The 25098-nt window shown below is 34.2% G+C and overlaps 2 protein-coding genes across 3 annotated transcripts in view; one reads left to right on the top strand and one right to left on the bottom strand.

Moving 5' to 3' along the window:
* LOC131843532 (RRP12-like protein) overlaps positions 1–11861 on the bottom strand; it is a 29511-nt gene extending 17650 nt beyond the window's left edge. The window contains exons 1-4 of the mRNA XM_059192197.1: positions 11658–11861; positions 11022–11274; positions 10303–10429; positions 9065–9364 (exon numbers count right to left, since the gene is read on the bottom strand). Of these exons, the coding sequence (XP_059048180.1) occupies positions 9065–9364; positions 10303–10429; positions 11022–11274; positions 11658–11793 (816 nt within the window). The 5' untranslated portion in view covers positions 11794–11861. The remainder of the gene's footprint in view (positions 1–9064; positions 9365–10302; positions 10430–11021; positions 11275–11657) is intronic.
* Positions 11862–12248: 387 nt separating this feature from the next.
* LOC131843525 (merlin) lies at positions 12249–23287 on the top strand. Of its 2 annotated transcripts, none has more exons than XM_059192190.1 (12): positions 12249–12590; positions 14272–14401; positions 14704–14909; positions 16031–16155; positions 16714–16816; positions 17360–17566; positions 18320–18424; positions 19141–19272; positions 20139–20285; positions 20811–20999; positions 21980–22161; positions 23077–23287. In XM_059192190.1, the coding sequence occupies exons 1-12, from the start codon at positions 12504–12506 to the stop codon at positions 23285–23287; spliced, it is 1824 nt and encodes a 607-aa protein (XP_059048173.1). In that variant the 5' UTR covers positions 12249–12503. The 2 variants fall into 2 exon arrangements, with proteins under 2 accessions (XP_059048173.1, XP_059048172.1); XM_059192189.1 differs by having other exon boundaries at positions 14704–14918.
* The last annotated feature ends 1811 nt before the right edge of the window (positions 23288–25098 follow it).

The raw sequence follows: 25098 nt of genomic DNA, 5'->3' as shown, positions 1-25098 counted from the left end.
GATGTTTTTATTAAAAACAAGGTGTTCCCGCGACTTCGTCCGCGTGGAATTTAACTTTATTTTTCTAAAATAAAAGTAACCTAAGTTACTCCTTATAAATCAGCTACCTGCCAAAAAAAAGTACCGTCAAAATCGGTCCAGCCATTTCAGAAATTAGCCGGAACAAACAGACAGACAGACAGACAGACTAAAATTATAAAAATAGTTATTTTGGTATATGTACCTTATATATATTCATATGCATGTAGTAAAAAACGGTTTTTTCAATATTACAAACAGACACTCCAATTTTTATTAAATGTATAGATGTATAGATTATTATTTATTTATTTATTTATTCATCCAAAATAATACAAATTGTGTAGGATAACGTAATAGTAACATTACAGTAAAATTTTGTCAATAACATAATAGCAACTTAAACATTAAATCTCGGTATATCTATAGACTAGCTGGCCCCAGCGACTTCGTCCGCGTGAAATTTTATTTTATTTTTCTAAAATAACAGTAGCGTAAGTTACTCCTTATTACATCAGCTACTTGCCAAAAAAAGTCCCGTCAAAATCGGTCCAGCTATTTCAGAGATTAGCCGGAACAAACAGACAGACAGACAGACTGTACTATGCTATACTATGTATTGATTGATATACCTAAAATAAATATAATATCTGAGGTTTGAACAAAAACTCAAAGGGTAATTTATTTTGAAAAAGTATTTTGAAAATACCTATTTTGCTTTTAGTGTTATAGTACTTTAACTGTTATGTTTTAAGTAACAATGTTTAATTATAATTAATACTACTGCACCAACACTCCGATCGTGCAAAAAAATTTGCTGTTTCATTATTTTTTAGTTCAATTAGTGGTCTACCTAAGTTCTGGGCTAAGGGGGGGGAGTCATGACGCCCCCATGACTCCCATGACCTCCATGACGCTCCCCCCTGGATCCGCCGTTGCGTCTTCTCTTTATTCGCTCAGTAACGTTGTTACAAAAGAAAAGATTCCCATCCAAAAAATAACAAGTATTGAGGTTTGATCTGGAGTCACGTTACTCCAGACTGATTTCTATAAATATTTAGATTAGGTAGACTATTATTTTTGAAATACTAGCTAGACATTATTAAGTTACTGTAGCCATAATGTAGTAGCCCTTGGCAAATGCTGCACCCTGATTGGCCCGTTTGAATTGGATCAAGAACTGCTCGTATGCCAAAAAGGTGGATTTGTATAAAATCGTGTATAAATCGCTTAATTATTATTATTACTCGTCGTGACAGTTGTGGCTCAAAACGGATCAACATTTATATATGGTCAGCTGGCATTAGATCAACAAAAGGCCTCCGGATCAACAAGTGAAAAAGGATCAACAAAAAACTACCTATACGGCACGTCTGAGCCACAAAGTGCCCAAGGGGATATTTATATATATATATATATATATAATATCAGAAGTCAATACAATAAATCCTTTTTCACTTGTTGATCCGGAGGCCTTTTGTTGATCTAATGCCAGATGACCATATATAAATGTTGATCCGTTTTGAGCCACAACTGTCACGACGAGTAATAATAATAATTAAGCGATTTATACACGATTTTATACAAATCCACCTTTTTGGCATACGAGCAGTTCTTGATCCAATTCAAACGGGCCAATCAGGGTGCAGCATTTGCCAAGGGCTTCCTCATTGGCACGTTTGGGCTACTACATTATGGCTACAGTAACTTAATAATGTCTAGCTAGTATTTCAAAAATAATAGTCTACCTAATCTAAATATTTATAGAAATCAGTCTGGAGTAACGTGACTCCAGATCAAACCTCAATACTTGTTATTTTTTGGATGGGAATCTTTTCTTTTGTAACAACGTTACTGAGCGAATAAAGAGAAGACGCAACGGCGGATCCAGGGGGGAGCGTCATGGTGGTCATGGGAGTCATGGGGGCGTCATGACTCTCCCCCCCCCCCCCCCTTAGCCCAGAACTTAGGTAGACCACTAATTGAACTAAAAAATAATGAAACAGCAAATTTTTTTGCACGATCGGAGTGTTGGTGCAGTAGTATTAATTATAATTAAACATTGTTACTTAAAACATAACAGTTAAAGTACTATAACACTAAAAGCAAAATAGGTATTTTCAAAATACTTTTTCAAAATAAATTACCCTTGAGTTTTTGTTCAAACCTCAGATATTATATTTATTTTAGGTATATCAATCAATACATAGTATAGCATAGTACAGTCTGTCTGTCTGTCTGTTTGTTCCGGCTAATCTCTGAAATAGCTGGACCGATTTTGACGGGACTTTTTTTGGCAAGTAGCTGATGTAATAAGGAGTAACTTACGCTACTGTTATTTTAGAAAAATAAAATAAAATTTCACGCGGACGAAGTCGCTGGGGCCAGCTAGTCTATAGATATACCGAGATTTAATGTTTAAGTTGCTATTATGTTATTGACAAAATTTTACTGTAATGTTACTATTACGTTATCCTACACAATTTGTATTATTTTGGATGAATAAATAAATAAATAAATAAATAATAATCTATACATCTATACATTTAATAAAAATTGGAGTGTCTGTTTGTAATATTGAAAAAACCGTTATAATTTTTTTATATAACCGTTATAAGTTTATAATTTTAGTCTGTCTGTCTGTCTGTCTGTTTGTTCCGGCTAATCTCTGAAATGGCTGGACCGATTTTGACGGTACTTTTTTTTGGCAGGTAGTTGATTTATAAGGAGTAACTTAGGTTACTTTTATTTTAGAAAAATAAAGTTAAATTCCACGCGGACGAAGTCGCGGGAACACCTTGTTTTTAATAAAAACATCTTTTTTATGGTACTTGAGAATGTTGAAGCCTGTTGTTTGTAATATTGAAATAACCGTTTTTTACTACTTGCATATGAATATAAATACGGTACATACACCAAAATAACATATTTTACAATTTTTGTCTGTCTGTCTGTTTGTTCCGGCTAATCTCTGAAATGGCTGGACCGATTTTGACGGGACTTTTTTTGGCAGGTAGCTGATGTAATAAGGAGTAACTTAGGCTACTTTTATTTTAGAAAAATAAAGTTAAAAACCACGTGGACGAAGTCGCGGGAACAGCTAGTGTATAATATATTAGAGATACCTACGTGTTTTTTTATTGACGATTAGCTGTACACGGGATTTCGTCCGTGTTGAATTTAACTTTATTTTTCTAAAATATAAGAAGTTAAATTCCACGCGGACGAAGTCGCGTGTACAGCTAGTTGTCGGTAGTCTAGCGATTTATCTAGCACACCGCTTTGATTCCTGCTTGGTGGTCGAGGGTTCGATTCCTCGGACGCTGCAAACATTTGTATTCATGAGTATGATTGTTTGTAACGGTCTGGGTGTTTTCTATGTATAGATAATATATATGTATTTACGAAAAAAAACTTTGTATTTATATCAGTTGTCTAGTACCCATAACATAATCTTCAGCTAGCTTAACTTGGGTCTAGATGAAGCTGTGTGAATTGTCCTGAGATTACTATTATTACTATAATAAATCTTTTCAAATCAGCCGATGTTTATTTTTGCCATAATACGTGCTGTTACCATGTGATAATATTACGTACGTACTTATTAAACTATTAACTTATTATTAAATTATTAACTATTTATACTGTTTTAAATGTGATGCGTTCATTATTTATATTTCCTTTGAATTAAAGACAAATGTATATATATATATATATATATTTATATACACTTGCACACTTAGTTGATCCAGCCACGATCCGTAGATATTGCTGATCCACTGTCTCTCTCTTTCTACCACTATAACGGTAGCGTGGCGGAACGGCAACATGTTGCCGTTCCGCGTTCTACCACTATCTTTGTATTCTAATATGCGATGTTGCCGTTCCGACCGAGACCATGCGTTGTTGCCAAATGTATTCGTCGATAGTAGTAGATACTTATACTCGATATATATTTTTTCAACAATTTCCTGCAATAGTGAATCCGTATCGGCATTTTTTTTAAATGCACAAAGATTTTTTGGCTCTGAATATATTTAAAAATCATTTACTTGTGTGTTGATGAATTTATATACTAGTACATGAAGTACCTAATACTTGTTTTGATTTAAATAGGTAGCGATATTATGAATTTATTATACGTAATCTAAAGATTTTGACGAAATAAAAGTAATTAGTTATCTGTTAACCTTGACTTCATGCTGGCACCAGTATTATCAGATGATGAACATACTCTTCGAAAACTTACAGCAGAAATATCGTGTTTGGACTCATTAGATAGGTCTCGATGAATAGAGTTTAAAAAACTTAAAATAAATGGTACATTAGAAATAATGTATAAAAACCCCTTACGTAAAATTCAACCACTTTAAACTTAATAATAATAATAATTAGGAAAAGAGAAAAGCTATACATGCACTGAAAGTAATTGATGCCTTCCACACAATATTTTCAGTATTAAACAACTCTGTTTGTTCAGTAAAAGTGTAAATACACTGGTAACCTTTAATCATATTTTATATGCAAACATTACATATACAAACACTAAAGTTTTATTTCAGAATAGCCAGTAGTTTTCAAGAAATAAGTCTTTGAAATTGTACGTGTAACTTATATATATACCTACTAGTTTTTTCACCATAACAAACAACACCAATATGGCCTAGTTAGTAGTTTACCTGTGTACCAATTAATAATAATAGTAATCTCAGGACAATTCATACAGCTTCATCTAGACCCAAGTTAAGCTAGCTGAAGATTATGTTATGGGTACTGATATAAATACAAAGATTTTTTTCGTAAATACATATATATTATCTATACATAGAAAACACCCAGACCGTTACAAACAATTTAATAATAAGTTAATAGTTTAATAAGTACGTACGTAATATTATCACATGGTAACAGCACGTATTATGGCAAAAATAAACATCGGCTGATTTGAAAAGATTTATTATAGTAATAATAGTAATCTCAGGACAATTCACACAGCTTCATCTAGACCCAAGTTAAGCTAGCTGAAGATTATGTTATGGGTACTAGACAACTGATATAAATACAAAGATTTTTTTTCGTAAATACATATATATTATCTATACATAGAAAACACCCAGACCGTTACAAACAATCATACTCATGAATACAAATGTTTGCAGCGTGCGAGGAATCGAACCCTCGACCACCAAGCAGGAATCAAAGCAGTGTGCTAGCTAAATCGCTAGACTACCGACAACTAGCTGTACACCCGACTTCGTCCGCGTGGAATTTAACTTCTTATATTTTAGAAAAATAAAGTTAAATTCAACACGGACGAAATCCCGTGTACAGCTAGTCATCAATAAAAAAACACGTAGGTATCTCTAATATATTATACACTAGCTGTTCCCGCGACTTCGTCCACGTGGTTTTTAACTTTATTTTTCTAAAATAAAAGTAGCCTAAGTTACTCCTTATTACATCAGCTACCTGCCAAAAAAAGTCCCGTCAAAATCGGTCCAGCCATTTCAGAGATTAGCCGGAACAAACAGACAGACAGACAAAAATTGTAAAATATTTTATTTTGGTGTATGTACCGTATTTATATTCATATGCATGTAGTAAAAAACGGTTTTTTCTATATTACAAACAGACACTCCAATTTTTATTAAATGTATAGATGTATAGATTATTATTTATTTATTTATTTATTCATCCAAAATAATACAAATTGTGTAGGATAACGTAATAGTAACATTACAGTAAAATTTTGTCAACAACATAATAGCAACTTAAACATTAAATCTCGGTATATCTATAGACTAACTGGCCCCAGCGACTTCGTCCGTGTGAAATTTTATTTTATTTTTCTAAAATAACAGTAGCGTAAGTTACTCCTTATTACATCAGCTACTTGCCAAAAAAGTCCCGTCAAAATCGGTCCAGCTATTTCAGAGATTAGCCGGAACAAACAGACAGACAGACAGACAAAACTTGTAAAATATGTTATTTTGGTGTATGTACCGTATTTATATTCATATGCAAGTAGTAAAAAACGGTTATTTCAATATTACAAACAGACACTCCAATTTTATTTACATGTATAGATGTATAGATTAAAAAAAAAGTAACAGTCATAAGGCTAGTCGTATGCCTAATATATATAATAATGTAATAAATTCATTTAAACAGAAATTGCGGGAACATTATTTAAATTTGTAACTTTTTTACTGTCCTTCTCCTTTTTTCACATCTTTCTGTTATGTCCATATAGTTCTCTCTATATTTTCTGATTTTCTTACTTTCAATTTGAGACTGTACTTATAATTTGATTATCGGATCATTATGTATTTACTTATATATAATATTTATACATTTATGGGTTATATTTAGATATATATTTATGTATGTATATTGTTATTTTTTTATAGAAATGTATATTTTGCTTATCTTTATTATCTTTATAAATCTTTTTTTGACATTTCTTATTTATATTAGTGCACCGCCAATAATCTTTCGCTGCACCACTCATGGTTGCCTGGTAAATAACGCGGCAAAATATTAAGTCCGCCACATGTACAAATTTTTTTGTGCATTAAAGTTAAAGAAATAAAAAAATACAATACTGTTTAATGAAAATGCGTGTTGTCTAGTGCTTTGAGATGTATCAAAATAAGGTCAACAAAAAAGTCCGTGATGGTATATGTCTATCTCTTAAGGATAACCAACAATAACCATTTTTTATCTTTTACATTTTACGGGATTTTTTTTTATCGTATGTTTCCCTTAAAATCATGTAAACTATGTTATTATGTCATAATCTAAAGAAATAATAATATTTTATAGTGACATATCCACTATAAAATACCAAAAAGTAGCAATGTAATTCGTTACGCGCGAATCAGGTGTTATAAGGTCAAAGGTCGGTGCACCCCGCGTATTTGATAAATAGTGCTTCTCTGGATGTCTTTAAGAGAAAATGGCAGTATGTACGTGTATATGTACAAGTCCTTAAGTGTTAAGTTTTTCAAATGTACATACAGTAAAGAATAAATATTTTTAAGTACAGTACTTACGTACATTAATATAATACCTACTTTTTACTTGTATCTATTGTTATCAAAATTAAATTATAAGTTCTTAACTTGACCACGACTATGTGACCCTCTCTTGGCGCCAAAACGAGTGAAAAAATGAACAGCATACGATTCAGTTTTATTCAACTATTTAGTCCCTCCACCGTTACAATGAATGGAGGCGGATATTACAATGTACGTAGCATTGCGAATATAAAATATCTAGATTAGGTATAATAAATTCATAATTCATAGGCCGTTACGGTATCAGAGCCAAAGTCTTCTTTCTTTGTTTATGTACTGTTAGATGCGACAGCGACTTTGTTTTTATATTACTATGTAATGATTGATATACCTAAAATAAATAAAATATCTGAGGTTTGGACAAAAATTCAAAAGGTACTTAATTTTGAAAAAGTATTTTGAAAATACCTATTTTGCATTTAGTATTTGAAATACAAAACACAAAACTATTTTTGTTTTTAGAGTTACATTTCTATGAATTCACTGTCGATAGCGAGCGGTGCGATGGAAAAAGATAACCGTTTATAAAAATATAATAAATAACCCTGGACAATTAACACAGACTGATACTGAACTGATATAAATAGATATTTTTATTTTGTAAATACATATATAATATACATATAAAACACCCAGACCGATGAAAACAATCGATGACCGATGAGTACAAATGTTTGCACCGTGCGAGAAATCGAACCCGCGGCCATCGGATGTAAAGCGGTGTGACCACCGAGGCAGTCGAAATATATAAATAATCTTATGAATTTAATTTATTCTAATTTGTTTATGTGCGCGGGGTGCGGTGTACGGTGCTCCCCCCTGCCTCCACCGTTGCTGGAGCTTGCATGTATGGAGCATTGCGAATATAAAATATCTAGATTAGTAAATTCATAATTGATAGACCGTTACGGTATCTATATATATTCGGATTAAAATAAGTATCGCAGTAAGGACCAGTATATAAAGTGATCAACACAATTAACTGATTTTTGAAATATATATACAGAGCCAAAAAGTCTTTGTGTATTCAAAAAATATCTAATTTGTTTGTGTGCGCGGGGTGCGGTGTACGGTGCAGGGGGACCCTGCCTCCACCGTTGCTGGAGCTTGCATGTATGGAGCATTGCGAATATAAAATATCTACATTAGTAAATTAATAAAGTCATAATTGATAGACCGTTACGGTATCTATATATATTCGGATGAAAGTAAGTATCGCAGTAAGGACGAGTATATAAAGTGATCAACATAATTAATTGATTTTTGGAATATATTCAGAGCCAAAAAGTCTTTGTGTATACCAAAAATTTAGCCGTTCGGAGCCATTCAGTCACGAATTATTAGTAAAAAAAGTGTCGAGTATATCGTACTATCGACGAATATATATGGCCGCATCGCAAAATAGAATGCGACGTTGCCATACCGCCTGAGATATACGCGATAGGAGTCAAGTTATTCAGTGCAAAAGGTGGAATCGGCAAGTGTTTAGGTTGTGGCGTGATCAACAAAGTGCCCAAAGAGGTGTTTATATATATATATATATATATATATATAATTATATATATATATATATATATATATATATGGATTATATGAAATATGATATGGTAAGACAGAGAGTAAATAACGAGATGATTTCGATCGTATCAATGGAAAAGAAAAACATATTACGCCGACCCAAAATAAATGGGATAAGGAAGAAGCAGATGAGATGATGATTATATAGTACATTTATATATTACATAATTATATTCTTCCTGTCGAATGATAGACCTCTTTGGTCGATACTTGATATTTTGCTCACTCTGTCATGCTATAGTCACACCACACAGAACAGGAAAGTTTGTTCTGTGAGTGAACCTAATCATTACACTTTACAATAAAATAGATATATTTTAACATGGAATATTTATTAAAATAATTTCAGGCATTGCGTTTAAAATTAGAACATAAATAACAATACAAACCTTAGGCTTTGAATGTAGTGTGAATGCCAAAACAGAGTCAAACACTTTCATAGTGGATGAGTCACCCCACAGTGCATATTCCTGCGCTCTTAGCAACACAGACAGACAGCCTATAGCACTTCTCAATAGTGTACCATTTTCTGTTTGTTCACTGTTCTCTAATATGTTGGTGAAGATTGTTGCGGAATCTGAAAACTGCTTACGTAGAACTGCTTGGGGTACAGACTTTATACCCATGGATAATAGAGACAGAGCTGCCACTAGACTTTCCTCGCCTTCAGATGTTTTCAGAGTCTCCATCTATTGATTGGAGAAATAATTGAAAGATATTTTGCATCAATCTCTCAACCTACCACTCTCTCAACGTACCTTCTTCTTTCTTTTATGTAAATACACATATATATATTTATTTTATATTTTTTTATGTATCTACTTTTAATATTGGTGCAATAAAGAATTATAAAAAAAAATAAAATGTCAATATGATGTTTTTTAAAAGAGTCTCAATTTAACTATTTTCATTTATACTATCAAAAGTTTTGCCTAAGTCAACTGATTTTTATGATTCTTTTCTTATTAGAAACAAGTAATGACATATAAATTAAATCAAGATATGATCAGTAGTTTTTCAGTCAGTATTCTCCTTAGCAACATAATTGAAGACAGATTTTTTCATTGCATGAACAGGTGTATATTTGTTATATATTTAACAAAACTTTCATTAAAATACAATTGTTGAGTAAAACTTAACTCTTGAATTGAATTTTTATTGCACAATTCCATTAACATTATGCATCTTATGATTTACCATTAATTTGGTTCCTAACTCTTTATATATTTAGAAATATCAAGAGACCTTAACGATTTGGTTGCTAATGGCCAATTCAAAAGATATGCTTTTAACCATATATATTTGCAATTTTAATAAATAATAAATTAAAACAAATAAAGATATAACAATGTAAAATGATTCTTTAATAATAATCTAATTTTTAAAGTTTAGCACCAAATGGGAAACATGTTTCTTTCCTCTAAATGTGGTATAAGAATTTACACCCAAATAAATTACCACCCAAGGCCCTGGCGCCCTGTTCCTGATGGCCTCACCAGTCTTGGCCATGGTAGCGGTCCTGGTTATGGCGGGGCAGAGGGTGCGAAGAATACTCATGCAAGACCAGGCTACCACAAAGTGTGGTGTAAGAAATATTCATGTTATAGATATATAAACATAATCTCACCAATGCAGCAAAGTATTCAGTGGTAGTTTCCTTGCCTCCTTGCTCCTTAATCACCTCGGTGACCGCTGCCAATACGGCCAGCATCTCCTTGTGTACTGCATTATTCGAGTCAAACTTATTTAGTAACCTGATTGAGAATTTAAAATAATACTTCATTGTAATATTAATTAATTCATAATTTAAACCCTGCACCCTTGTTGGTAGAGCTCTTAGAATTTCCTATGATGTTTCAATCTCATTAATTGTTGTTACAACATGAATCCAACTTTATCTTTGATCTGCTTTATATAAGTGTCTTGGTTGTCCCCTTCCCCTATTTCCTTCTATTTTTTCTTCCATACTATTCTTCATAAGTTCATAGTGTCATATCAAGTGCCCAAACTTTTTTCATTATGTAATTAATTCACAAAACTTTTGTTTTGTTGGCTGCATTTGAGATATTGACATTGAGAATAAAAAGACAGAATAATATTATTTAAATCTGACAACATTAGCTATAAAACTGCTATGAAAATTGTTACACTTTGACAACCCCTTGGCAAAATTATTAGTGTTCTTAGCATAAATGATATATCTAGAATTCTCGGTCAGGATAATCCAAGTTTTTTTTAATATAATATGATTTTCAATTACCAAGTTTCTAATATCTTAACATTATCAAAAAGGCTAAAATTTACATTGAACATGATTTCATTAAAATAAAGACAACATCAACTTACTTGCTAAAACTAACATTAGAGCACTGACTCCAATCGGAGGCAAATGTCTGGAAAGTTCGATATGTGCCTGATCTCATGGATCCAGTGTATTCACTTTCTGTGTCTTCATCACCTGACTTTACCGACATATTCTCAAATTCCTTTGCAATGATCAACTCCTTTTCGGCTTCAGATTTCTGTTTACCAGTACTGTGGCCATATCTGATCATTGCTTCATGTTTTGAAACTGCCTTTTCGGTTAAGCCCGTATTGCCTAAAATATGATGGAAATAATTGTAACATGTTAAAACGTTGGTTTCATTGACTGGGAATATTAATTGATAAAATATTAAGTTTCTATTTCAGGTTTAACTTCTTAGCCTTCCATGGATTTGCGAGTGCCGGGTCCATCGTGTGGAAGAGAGTGAACCTCTGAGCAGTCCTTGACAGGGACTTGAGACCAGAGCCTAGGCTTAAACATCTTTGCCGACATACGTTAACAGTCACAAGACCGCTCGTGTTTCTCTCCCTCCCCAGCCAAATCTGGTAACAGCCTGCTAGTGTAGCTTTAGACACACATCCTAGTATATAATTTACTGCAATTGTGGACAGATTGAAATTGTAAATTAACGTAAATTTTATTTAAAATAAACATACCCAAGTTTTCTTGAAAAAATCGCGATTTTGCCATTTCTCTGTATTTTTGAAGTTTTGGATTTGATGTAGAAGACTGGCCTTTTTGCCATCTTTTTCCCTTGGACTTCCCTTTAAGTTTGGATCTGAACTTTCCCATAATTCTCTTGAATATTATTTTCCACTTAAATTAAAATAATATAATATCACACGTGGTGAATGAAGTAAAATAATATTTTGCAATGAAGTTAGCAACAAGATTAATTGTCAAAGTGACATAACAGCGATACCAACATTAACCAAAAAGGATTAAAGAGTAGGATTGAAAACCTAAATAGTAAGACGATCGAAATTTGATATAATAAATACAATATTATAGGTAATTTACGCCGAAATAAATTTAATGAAATGAAAATAAATATGATAGTATTTTACGTTTTACTTCTAATTCTGTTATATATGTTACCCATAAATTTACAAAATCTATTGTATTAAAACCATAAGTTAATCTTCTTCTTATATATTTCTAACTACGCAGAAACTCAATATAAGCTTGCAAAAAGTGCCAATATCTAATGAACATTATTTTCATGTCATCCTAACAAGAATAACAACTGTAAAACGGAACGTATAGGCTTCATAATTTTCTTTTCATAATAATTTCATTCAAGTCTGTTCTTGTTTCATTGACGTTTTTCTTGTTTGTAAATAATAAATGCTGGAAATAGTACGCAATGTGAATTTACACGCATTCCTTTATCGAGTGTTTATTACGTAAACGTTAGCAATTGATGTGTAAATAACTGAAGGCAGTTTTATCATAACCTGTTGTTTTGATATTCTGCTGCTCATTGAAGCTATGAGAATATAATGCCGCCGTTCAGAAGGAAGAAAGCGTCGAAATCGTTCCCCGTTAAAGTGTGTACATTAGATGCCGAGCTTGAGTTCAACCTTGAGGTGAGATATCTTACTTTACAGAGATTACCATTCATTGTCATTATCTGTTTGCTATGCTAATTGGGTCGAAAACAATGCATCCTCCTGTTGAGTCATGCCAATGGGATGCTATATAAACTCGTAAATTGATATTAGCAACTGTAGCACTTGGTTTACACATACTGTCAATTAGATCATTTCTGTTTATGTGCTTTACATATTAATATCTATTTATATATAATATCTATTTTTAAAATGTTACTACCACTATGTCTTAGTAGGTCCTTTGCTTTGCCGAAATGATTCTAAATTCGAAATCCTTTTTTAAATTCACAGTTCACAAATAAGAATAATATTTTCTCACTATATTATCAATTATAAATAACTGTTAAATTTTAAAACTCTTCCTAAAAGTTATAACTTTAAATTCCTTATAAAATTTATGTCTTCAAATAACTCTTAATAACTCAACTTTTCTTCACTTCAATCATTCACTCATTTTCAAAACTTATGTGCAAATTGAGTTGTGTAATATATGAAATAGTATTCTATGAAAAATAATTGGGTACTGCAATACTACTAATTTTTATTAACAATGATAATAATACTGTAATAATAATAATAATAATAACTCTTGAGCAATATAATAGCAGAGTTTTTACTATGCACACTAAACTGCTGATTAAATTTAGTTAAGTACATATTTCTTTTCTATAGAAATACATGATATACATAGAAAATACCAATATTAATATTATAATATTACTCATACAAATGTTGGCATCCTGAAAGATCACAACATTACATTAATTTAGTAACTATGAAAAGCAAGATAGAGTGTAACTACTAATGAGCTGAGACAGTATTATAGTATATAAAAATGTCTTGTGCCACTTATTTAAAATCTAATGTACCAAAGTTCCGTAATGTCCATATTACAGGATATTATTGAATTAGAAATAACTAGCAACCCATCCCAGTATAAGGGTGGTGCTTATTAGTCAAATGATAGGTACGACATTTGAGTGTGTACTGAGTCATTTATTATTATATCAATGCTTATATACTACTTACTTACTTTACTAAGTCATCCTTACACCGGCTGTGAATTTCTCAAACTGTTCTATACTATAACACACATATATTATTCATATAAACCTACCTCTTGAATCACTCTATCATTTGCTGAAATTGCAATCAAATCTGTTGCACAATTTAAAAGATATTACCAGTTTTATACTAGGTAAAAAATATTTGAAGGAATGTTATGATTACATGTACTAACATGTACTATAAGATAATATATACTATGTTATTAATTTATTCTATGTTATAATGGGATAAAGGCAAGGCAATGATGATTAATTTACTTGTATATAAGTTATATTAATGATCTCTATTAGGTATATAAATATAGTAGAATTAAGTACAAGTATAATTAACAAACTTAATGTATACCTTATATATGGTTAAATCAAGAAGGATATGATTGGCCAACCTAGAATTAAAATATATATTCTTTTTTTTAATATCATATTTTTAAATCAATTTTAATTTCAATTAATAAACAAGAAAGAAAAAATACTGTAACTCTATTGTAACCAAATAAGTTTATTTTTATTATTACAATATTTTGTGTTTTGGTTTTCTTCAGATATAAGTCTGTGTCCAAACTTCATTATCTCTATTTGTACTCTTACAGTGGCGTGCAACTGGTCGTGACCTGTTTGATCTAGTATGCAGAACTATAGGCCTGAGGGAGACATGGTTCTTTGGACTACAGTTCGAAGACACAAAACACTTTATAAGTTGGCTGAAATTGGATAAAAGAGGTGTGTTTATATTTTACTCACAAACTGTTAAATTTTTTCCGTATTATATTTTATGCAATGGCTCACCAAGCCTTTAACTGATTTGTTGTGGGAATCTGTTGATGTAAGAGAATTGTACCTCCAGTGAGGTAACTGTCTTTGCTGTCTCTCATTAACTCAACTTCTTGGACATCATTACAATACCATTGTCATGTCAAATGCAGAAAAAAAGTGTAATTACAGAGGCATGACGTGAATCTTATGATATGTCAAACAATACTAAGTCTCTGAGGCAAGAGCTTCATACCTTCTTACCATTACAGTACAAGACCAATGTGTCTCCCAAATGCCGGGCACCCCCTTCATGCTGCTCTGCAAGCTGTACCCTGAGGATGTGGCTGAGGAACTCATCCAAGAGGTGACACAGCACCTCCTGTTCCTGCAAGTGAAGCAAGCAATACTCAGCATGGACATATATTGCCCACCAGAGGCCTCCGTACTCCTGGCCAGTTACGCTGTGCAGGCTAAGGTATTTTTTGTTAGTTATCACAAATTATATTTCTTATATTTTATTTATTAATAATATTATTATAATCATTTTTGCAACAAACTGCCAGAGACTGTTCTAAATCTACCAGACATGGTTTAAATGACATAAAAAACACTTTTTTACAAAGTGTTTTTTATGTCTTTAAACCTTTTCTGGCAGCTTATTATAAAAGTGAAGAATTTGAAGAAGTGTATTTGAAAACGATATTAGTATAATATCGTTTTTTAAATTGGGCGGGGCGTAGAAACCAAAGGCGCCAATCAAACGTTGTTCTATTAAACATATTGTAACTTTACATTGTTAAATCAAATGTCTATAAACCTGTCTGTACAAACTACTATATAGCATGAATTCATTAGATTAAAAAAAACATTTATTTATACTTTATTGTCCAACCACTACCCCTTTTGGGATATTGTAGTGACGGTAGGTCTTGTTGTTAATTTTGTCGTGTATCTATATATTAGTAAGTGAACCAAAAACTTTGTACCCCTTTTAACGAAAATTGCGCGGATGGAGTAGTATGTAATTTCGCACAATCATAGTTTATGTAGAGAAGGAGTACAGAATTCTAATATTATTAAATTTATCCATAAAAAAAAATACACACACTACCATGTATTTGACACACACACACACACACACATAAATTGAGAATAGATCAATATTTTTTGCCTTTGTCTTTAATGTCACTTGTCTAGTCTTTGGTCAAGCCAGAAACAGCGATCCGGCGCGAAGGACTATTTGATAGCGTCAGGGAGTAAAAAGAGTGGACTGTAATAAATTTTCCAAACTGGTATTTCCTAGAATTTATAGTACATTAGTTTAGACCGACATTAACTACGGAGCGCTTATGAAAATGAACTAAACAATGCGCGTGTGGTCGGCACGACGCGCCGCACAGTGGGAACTTTGACTCAGTTTGTGGCTGCATCGCTCGACTACCCGCGCCCCCGTGTCTTCCCGGAGGCATCATCGCGCTCGCTATTTATTGATTGACCAGTCTTACTGAATGTTACATTAATTATGGCCAAATGTCGACCACTATTATTTAATAAACTTTGGTAGATGTATAATATAATTCATTGCTGTATTTCCAGTACGGGGACTACGATGAGAACGCTTACAAGCCCGGAATGCTGGCCAGCGAGGATCTACTGCCGCAGCGGGTCATCGACCAGTACCAGATGACGCCTGAGATGTGGGAGGACCGCATTAAAATATGGTGAGACTAACTTATAATTTTTTTTTTTTCAAGACAATTCACACAGCGCCATTTTGTCCCAAGTAAGGGGCTAGTTTTGTGGGTATTAGACAACTGATATAAATATATAGATATTTTGCACCGTGCGAGGAATCGAACCCGCGATCATTGGTAAGCAATGTGCTAAATCGCTAGACCACCGAGCCCGTCAAATAAGATGAAGAATGAATGTTATTAGTTAGAATAAAATAACAAATGTTTTTATGAGTACATTAGAATAGAATAGAAAATAATTTATTCCAATAAACTTATATTGAAATCTCATTCGGAAAGCTCTCTCATCACTAGAAGAACGAGAAAGAAATTTGCGTGTTGCTCTTTTGAATAATTTAGCTGAAACTTTATATTTTTAAGTTGCATTGTCTGAATAGCTCAATCGTAGTGATTAGAGCAGCCCAGTCTCTATAAGCAGCACTCGTTCACGAGTATGAGGGATTGTAGACAGCGATTTATAGTCCGTCATACGCCGTTCTAAACAAAGGAATGTATAAGAAGACATTAATTATTTTATTATACTAGGTATGCTGATCACAAAGGCATGTCGCGGGATGAAGCAGAAATGGAATATCTCAAGATAGCACAGGACTTGGATATGTACGGCGTTAATTACTTTGCAATAAACGTAAGCAATTTATATACTATTGTAAAAAGAATCTCAGAATATATAAATAATCATTATTTAAAGAAAACTTAATTTTTAAAGTGAGTGCAGTGTGTGAATTTGTCGATCTATGAGGTCAGGCGGTGTTGAATGTAGTCGTACCAAGGATGGGTGGCCGTATATTTGGAGTGTGTCTGCATTTGGGAGTAGATTCTTTTGTCAATGATTATGTTCAATTAATTCGTAATAACTTATGTACATTTTATTTCGTGGCCATATTTTTTTTTAAATTTTTTTTTTTTACTTATACAAGTACCAGTAATTATGAAAGATTTTAAATGTAATTTTATAATAAAAGTAGTAGTAGATAGTAATATATAATATTGAATTTATCTTGTTCGCACTTTTAGTCTTTACAAACATGCAAATACATATGTAATATGTACAACATAATAATCGTATTCGAACTCGCTACCATGACGTTATCACGTCGTTCATATAACTTTATATATGCTGTACATTCCTAGCCGTAAAAATAAAATAAAAAATGTCTCAAATTTTCAGAACAAAAAAGACACTGACCTATATTTAGGGGTGACGGCGCTCGGTCTCAATATATACGAGAAGGACAACAAACTGACGCCCAAGACGACGTTCCCATGGTCGGAGATCAAGCACATATCGTTCGATGACAAGAAGTTTGTCATAAAATTCGTGGAGAAAACCGTCACAAACTTTATATTTTTTTCGCCTAAAGGGATGAATAAATTGGTAAGTTGCATTGTAATGTTATAATATTGTGTTCTAGAAGTCTAATTTTCTGTGTGATAAGTTAAATCAAAATACTTCTATGGCAATCGGTCGTTTTTTTACGACCATTTTTTTATACTATGGTGGCAAACAGGCCTATGTTATGGTAAATGGTAACCGTAGCCTATGGACGCCTGAAACACCAGGGGTGTCACGTGCGCGTTGCCGACCCAAAATTTATGCGTCATATACTCGTAGAGAGAGTATATCGATATCTTTATTCATGTAGGTCTATTACAGACTTGTGATATGTTAAATCTACCGTCAGTTCGGAGTGCCTTCGAGCTAAGAAGAACTGGCTAGAAACTCAGCTCTTATTCTTTCAAATGAACTAGTACAAGTTTATAAAAATACATAGATTTATTCCCCGTCCATTTCATACGGGGATCGATATTACGACGACCTGAGCTGAGGTTTGAACTCTTAGCAGGGCCCACAGACTAAAGTCGTATCCGTCAGGCGGAACTTGGTCTTCAGCCGTGTCCTTCCGCAACTGCACTCGCCCCCTATTGTCCAGTGAAGTTTAGTCCAAAAAAAATAAAGATTTTTAAATTCAATTTTGGGTTGGAGAGAGTTGAGCAACCATATATATAGGTAACGGGTACGACTTACCATCGAGTGGGAAAGTCATTCCAATTACATAAAAAGACTCGTATAAAACATTGTGTTAATTGCTTTATGCTTGACATAGACATGTTTGTCTCTATTTAACAGATACTGGATCTGTGCATCGGAAACCACGACCTGTACATGAGGAGACGCAAGCCGGACACCATGGAAGTGCAGCAGATGAAGGCGCAGGCCAAGGAGGAGAAACAGGTTATTTAATTTATTTCCTGACCAACTATAATGTGACCAATTTTATCGTTGTATTTTATAATTTCTATATATATTTATAGAAGCAACTTGCTTGATTTGGAAGCAAATTAAACCAGAAGGAATTTACGACGGCCTCGGCGGTCTAGCAGTTTAGCTTACCGCCTTACTTCCGATAGTCGCGGGTTCGTTTCCTCGCATGACGCAACCATTTATATTCATGAGTATGATTGTTTGTATCGGACTGGGTGTTTTCACCCAGTCCGATATTTACTATACATGCATTTACGAAAAAAAATATCTTTGTATTTGTATCAGTTATCTAGTACCCATAACACAAGCTTTAGCTAGCTTAACTTGGGTCTAGATGGCGCTGTGTGAATTGTCCTGAGATTATTATTATTATTGCATTTTTAAAACATTTATGATGCTGCCACTCCTACATCTCTTGCTGCTCACTTTCACTAGACTTTACATTACTTTTTGTGTTATATAGTTCATTTGTCGAGGAAGGCTTTAAGCTATATAACATTACGGTACGACCAATAGTAGCGGAGTAATGAAAAATATTGCAAAAGGTGGAGAAATTAATGTACGAAGTTGCGGGTCGGCTAATATTAAGTAAAATACTTAATACTTACTTACTTGTATAATTATTGTAAAAAAATTGTTGTCATTTCAATTATTGTTATATGTATAGAACTGCAAATTGTTTACAGAGACGGCAGGTGGAGCGCAACAAGTTAGCTCGAGAGAAGCAACTGCGAGAAGCAGCCGAGCGAGAGCGCGCTGCCATGGAACAGCGGCTGCTGCAGTACCAGGAGGAGATCCGTCTCGCCAACGATGCGCTTGTGAGTTTTTTTTTTATACGACGCTGGTGGCAATCAAGCATATGGTCCATCTGATGGTAAATGGTACCTGAATCTATGAATATGTGAAACACCAGACACATTCGTTCTAGCATCGAACGGTGTCCGTGTTTTTAGTTACAATAACATTTTGTACTGTATCCAAAATAGTTCACCAAAAAAAAAATTATTATTGTTAGTTAGTAACTTAAAATATATTCATCATTGCCTTGCCTTTATCCCATTATTTGAGGTCGGCGCAGTATGTCATTCTCTTCCACTGCTCTCTATCAGTCGTCATATCTAGACATACTCTTCTTAGGGCGTCCCCTCCCTTTACATCCATCCACATTCATATTATACACTTTCCATAAGACATGGTCCTCATTCCTCCGCATAACAAACCATACCAGCTCAATCTGTTACCTCGCAACTTTTCTATAACCGGCGCAACTTTCAAACTTCCTCGTATATACTCATTCCTTATTCTGTCTGTATAACTTAAAATATACTATTTTATTAATAAATTAAATGTAATTTAAACCATTTGGTTTTTTAATCCCGCTGTATGCGACTACCGTAATTCGTTCGTTTATAAAGTTTGTATATGTACAATATCTTGAGTTCTACTTCTATAATATCCTAGCTACTCACCCCGGATTCGCCCGGATGTACATGTATTATACATATAAACCGACCTCTAGAATCACTTTATCTATTAAAAAAACGGATTCAAAATCCCTTGCGTAGTTTTCAAGATAAGCACATATAGGGACGGACAGACAGATACATCGACTTTGTTTTATACTATATAATGAAGATGTAGGTTTGTTTACAAAGTATGTATGTGTATTTGTATGTGTGGACAGCGTCGGTCGGAGGAGACGGCGGAGCTGCTGGCGGAGAAGGGCCGCATGGCGGAGGAGGAGGCCTCGCTGCTGGCGCAGAAGGCCACCGACGCAGAGCGGGAGAACGCGCGGCTGCGGCTCACGGCCATCCGCACAGAGGAAGAGAAGGTGAGACACGTGTTTTATTTTATTTTATTCATAGTGCTGGAAGAGGAGCAGGTGGGACACACGTTTTATTTCATCAATAAGTAGCTATTACATCAGCTAATGTTATAAGAAGACATTAGACTATTTTAATATTAGTTTATTTTTTATATTAACATTAATAAATTTTATATTATAAAAGTAGCGTAACATACTTCTTATAACATTAGCTACATGTAACAAGAAAGTTTTAAAATGTTTATCATCATAATTGATAAGTAAAATCTTACTTTGCCATCTTCAAATAAATTACGTATAATACAAAATGTAAGTGAAATTCTCGACAGTCAAAATCGGTACAGCCATTTCACAGATTAGCAAGAGCAAGTATCGTATATACATTCAAATATATTTAGTCAAAAGATTCTGCTCTATTGGTGTACCAGGAATTAATCACAATAGTTTCCAGCGAGACAGTATGGTGCATTTAAACTAACAAATAAACTCTAGCTTTACAATATCAGTATAGTATCGTAATGATATCCTCAGGTACACTTAGAGCGGAAAACTCGAGAGGCTGAGTTCCTAACAGCTCGGCTGGTGGAGGAATCAGAGAAGAGAGCTGCTGAGGCTGAGAGGCTCAAGGCGGAGCTGGTGGCCGCCAGGGTGGCTGAGAAGCAGGCTAAGGAGAAATTGCTTAATTTCTTGAGCAGGACTTCAAATGGTTCCTTACCACCGGTAAGTTCTTCATTATATTCTACTAGCTATGCCCGCGACTTCGTCCGCGTGTTATAGTGAACTTAGCCAAATAATAAAAAAATAAACAATAATCAAAACTAAAAAAAACCGAAGAAATGACGATTTTCCATACAATCATTTCTGTTAGTGTAAAATTATTACAATCTTTGAATGTCATATTTATTTATATTTAATCAACAGTCTAAAATATATCAAGTTTCTTGCATTAAAAATTACGTTACCTCCATAGAAATTTTCATCTCCCCTTTTAGCCCCTTACAACCTTATTATCGCATTAAAAAGTAGCCTTATGTCCTCTGGGTCTGTTGGACTGACTATCTGTGTATTAATCAACAACTTAAAATATAAGTATTAAGCGTCTTGCATTAAAAATCACGTTACCTCCATAGAAATTTTCATCTCCCCTTTCAGCCCCTTACAACCCTATTATCGCATTAAAAAGTAGCCTTATGTCCTCTGGGTCTGTTGGACTGACTATCTGTGTACCAAATTTCATCTAAATCCAGTAGTTTTGACGTGAATGCGAGACAGACAGAGTTACTTTCGCATTTATAATATTACTAAGGATTATACTTGGTGGTCTATCTTCATATTAAGACGACATAATAACCCTGGACAATCCACTCAGCGGCATCTAGTCTTGAACTTGTCTTATGGGTACTAGCGGTTTAGAACACTGCTTTACTTCCGATGGTTCCGGGTTTTTACTCAGCATGGTACAAACATTTGTATTCATGAGTGTGATTGTTTGTATTGGTCTAGGTGTTATCTATGTATTTTTGTAACGTGCGAGGAATCGAACCCGCGAGGCGGTGTGCTAAACCGCTTGGTCCAAGACTACCGAAGCTATCAATTTGATATCATGAATGGTGCTTTTTAAGTGTGTAGATGACAGTTGGTAGCTAGGCCGTGAGCTTATTGGTTATATGCATACTTATAAATTATTCTGCAATTTCCAGTCGTCAACAGTACCCTCGAGTTTATTCCCATCAACGTGTTCCCTGCCAGCGGAGTTGGGGGGCGAAGTCCTGCAGAATGGCAATTCAGTGCCCTCAGAGACCGAGCTCAACTCGTACCAGCTGGTTCCAGACGACTCCGACCCTCATATACACAGGCTGTCGCTGGAAATTGAGAAAGAAAGGTACTTAAGCAAGTTTTTGTAATAGTATTTATTTGTTGTTTTAAATTTGATTCATTATTTATACGTATAATTTGTAAAAATTAAGGATTCTTACCACGTTTATTGAGTTCCCGATATTTCGGCAGTGTTTCAACCGCCATGTTCTGTAAACTGAAGAGCAGCGGGTAGATGTATTTTTTTTTATGGGCAAACATATTCGTCTACTTTCACACGTCTTCGTTTATTGCTATTGGAACTCAATAAATATAAAACATGGTAAGATCCCGTGATTTAATAAATATACGTAATAGACAAAATCCGCAATTATTTAATACCATTGCTTAATTTGGGAATAATCCAAATTGCCAAAATTCGCAATCATTTAGTTCATCATCATCATCATCATCGCAGCCCGGAAGACGTCCACTGCTGGACATAGGCCTCCCCCAAAGATCTCCACGACGATCCTGCGCTGCTCGCATCCAATGCCTTCCAGCGATCTTGACCAGATCGTCGGTCCACCTTGCTGGAGGCCTTCCCACGCTGCGTCTTCCGGTCCGTGGTCGCCACTCGAGGACTTTACTGCCCCAACGGCCATCTGTCCTACGAGCTATGTGCCCTGCCCATTGCCACTTCAAAGTCGCAATTCTTCGGGCTATGTCGGTCACTCTGGTTCTTCTGCGGATCTCCTCATTTCTGATTCGATCACGCAGAGTAACTCCGAGCATAGCCCTCTCCATTGCCCTCTGAGTGACTCTGAGCTTGTTGATGGGGCCCATAGTTAGCGACCACGTCTCTGTTCCGTAAGTCATCACTGGCAACACACATTGGTCGTAATTTAGTTGCCAACCCAATAATACCATTGCTTGGTTTGGGACTGGATGAAACTGCGCATGTTGTCCAGGCTTATTTATTGAATTATATAATTTTTTACAGGGTTGAATATCTGGCCAAGTCGAAGCACCTCCAGCAACAGTTGGACGAGTTGCGGTGCGAGTTCTCCGTGCTGCGAGTGGACCAGACCGCCGCCACGCTGGACCGCCTCCATGAGGAGCAGGCTCGAGCTGGAGACAACAAGTACTCCACGCTGCGCAGACTCAAACAGGGCTCCACCAAAACCAGGGTCGCCTTCTACGAGGAGCTTTAAGGTTTGCTATTCTATTTACTTAAAGTTATTAAAACTAAGATATTTTCTAAAGTATAAGTATTTAATTTTGAACAAAATTGTCAGAAATTTTATTTCAACGAATGAAATGATGTAAATGATTATTTTGTAATTATTTATACTTTTAAAAACAACTTCGCAAATATTGCATAACTTTAGAAAAAAATTGAATACCATCAAAAAGGTTATAGAGAGTTAACCTTAAAAGATATGTTGTCACGGACTATTATTAGAACTTTAAAGGAGAACAATTCCGTCATACATATTTTTTGCGTAACTTGAACCGTTTACGCAACACGCAGCGGAAGCAATAAATATTTTTTGGCACATTTTTCATTGCTCCTCCGCTTCTATTGGTCGTAGCGTGATGTTATATAGGCTATATCACTTAGAGATAAAATACCTTTCTAACAGTGAAATAATGTTTAAAATATGATCAACAGACCCCAACCAACACATAACAAACAACGAAACATACAACCTCTTTATAATATTACTATAGATTTCAATAAATATAAGATTCTATGAGTTTTCGTTTCGTTTTCAGTTGCAGTAGGAAGACAAGGATACATTGTAAGTCATTAGAATGACAATATGTAGTAAGTAATTTATTTAAGTGTATTATTTACAAACGCCTGGCAATATAGCTGATTGAGTTTAATACTAAGAACTGGGGGTTTTGTAACGACCCTAAGTACAGTGATTTCAAACTGTGAGTCGCCAATCTAAATGTGGATGCACGCGAAACTTACTGTAAAGTATTGTATACCTTCCCACAAGTGCCAATAATAAGTGGAAAAGGCTATAGTAAATGAAGTACGAACAGACAAATTATGATATTATATAAGGGAGCATTCATAAACTATGTAACACGTTGAGAGATGGAGTCGACAAGGTGTGACATTGTATGACAAGGTCACAAACAGTCACAAACCTTCTGTAAAAGTCATGAAATCTGCGATTTATCACTTGATATTTTAGATAAGGGGCCAACCATACCTGTATATTATGTCACAAGTTAAAAGAGACGGGAGCCGACAAGGTGTGACAATATATGACAAGGTGTTGCAGGAGTGACAAGCTTTGTGCAAATGTGAAATCTAAGAACCCTCCCACCGTCCTGAGGGTGGGCTTACAGTGACCTGTTTTATATTACAATGGTAGCAATCAAGCATACGGCCCAGCTGATAATGGATGGTTACCGTAGCCTATAGACGCCAGAAACACCAAAGATGTCACTTATGCGTTTCCGGCATTGTGACATCTCTGTTGTAGCAGAAGAAGATACGATATTTTAATTTATTATATATGATATTGTACTTTTAAATTATTGATATCTATCCTGCGATACGACAGGACAGGGCAGGACGGGGTGGGGGTAGATAAAAATAACTGCTTTGATATGACATAGTTTATGCATAGCCCCTAAATAGATGTAGAAATCGCTCTTCTATTATTCGTACAGGATTTACAATGTTTCAATCCGTTAGCGACGCCATAAGGTAAGTTTTGTACAATAAATATATTATAAATCGATACAAATTGATTATAAAAAGCGTTTGCTATTTATTGATCTCTATACAGACTTTATGGGGTATTGCAATGCTATGAAGGAGTCATGACGCACAGAAGTAAAACATACACTGTCACATAGTAATTTATTAACTGCAAAATGCATAAAATAATGAAAATTTTTGTACTATACTCGCTCAAACCGAATATTTTTTTTTATAACCTATACTTTGAGATAAATATGTAATTTCTTATTATCTGTATGACAATGAATATTTTGC

The sequence above is a fragment of the Achroia grisella genome, unplaced genomic scaffold (assembly GCF_030625045.1).
Source record: "Achroia grisella isolate CSIRO2021 unplaced genomic scaffold, CSIRO_AGI_Agris_v1 utg319, whole genome shotgun sequence".
Taxonomy (NCBI): domain Eukaryota; kingdom Metazoa; phylum Arthropoda; class Insecta; order Lepidoptera; family Pyralidae; genus Achroia; species Achroia grisella.
Note: the sequence above shows the minus strand (reverse complement) of the source record. Positions and strands in the feature narration are given on the sequence as shown.

Excerpts from the sequence above, each read along its gene's own strand:
- LOC131843525 (XM_059192189.1), top strand. The coding sequence starts at position 12,504 with ATGCCGCCGTTCAGAAGGAAGAAAGCGTCGAAATCGTTCCCCGTTAAA. Across the intron at positions 20,286-20,810 it reads TCCGCACAGAGGAAGAGAAG|GTACACTTAGAGCGGAAAAC; the intron begins GTGAGACACGTG and ends TGATATCCTCAG. Across the intron at positions 22,162-23,076 it reads CTGGAAATTGAGAAAGAAAG|GGTTGAATATCTGGCCAAGT; the intron begins GTACTTAAGCAA and ends AATTTTTTACAG.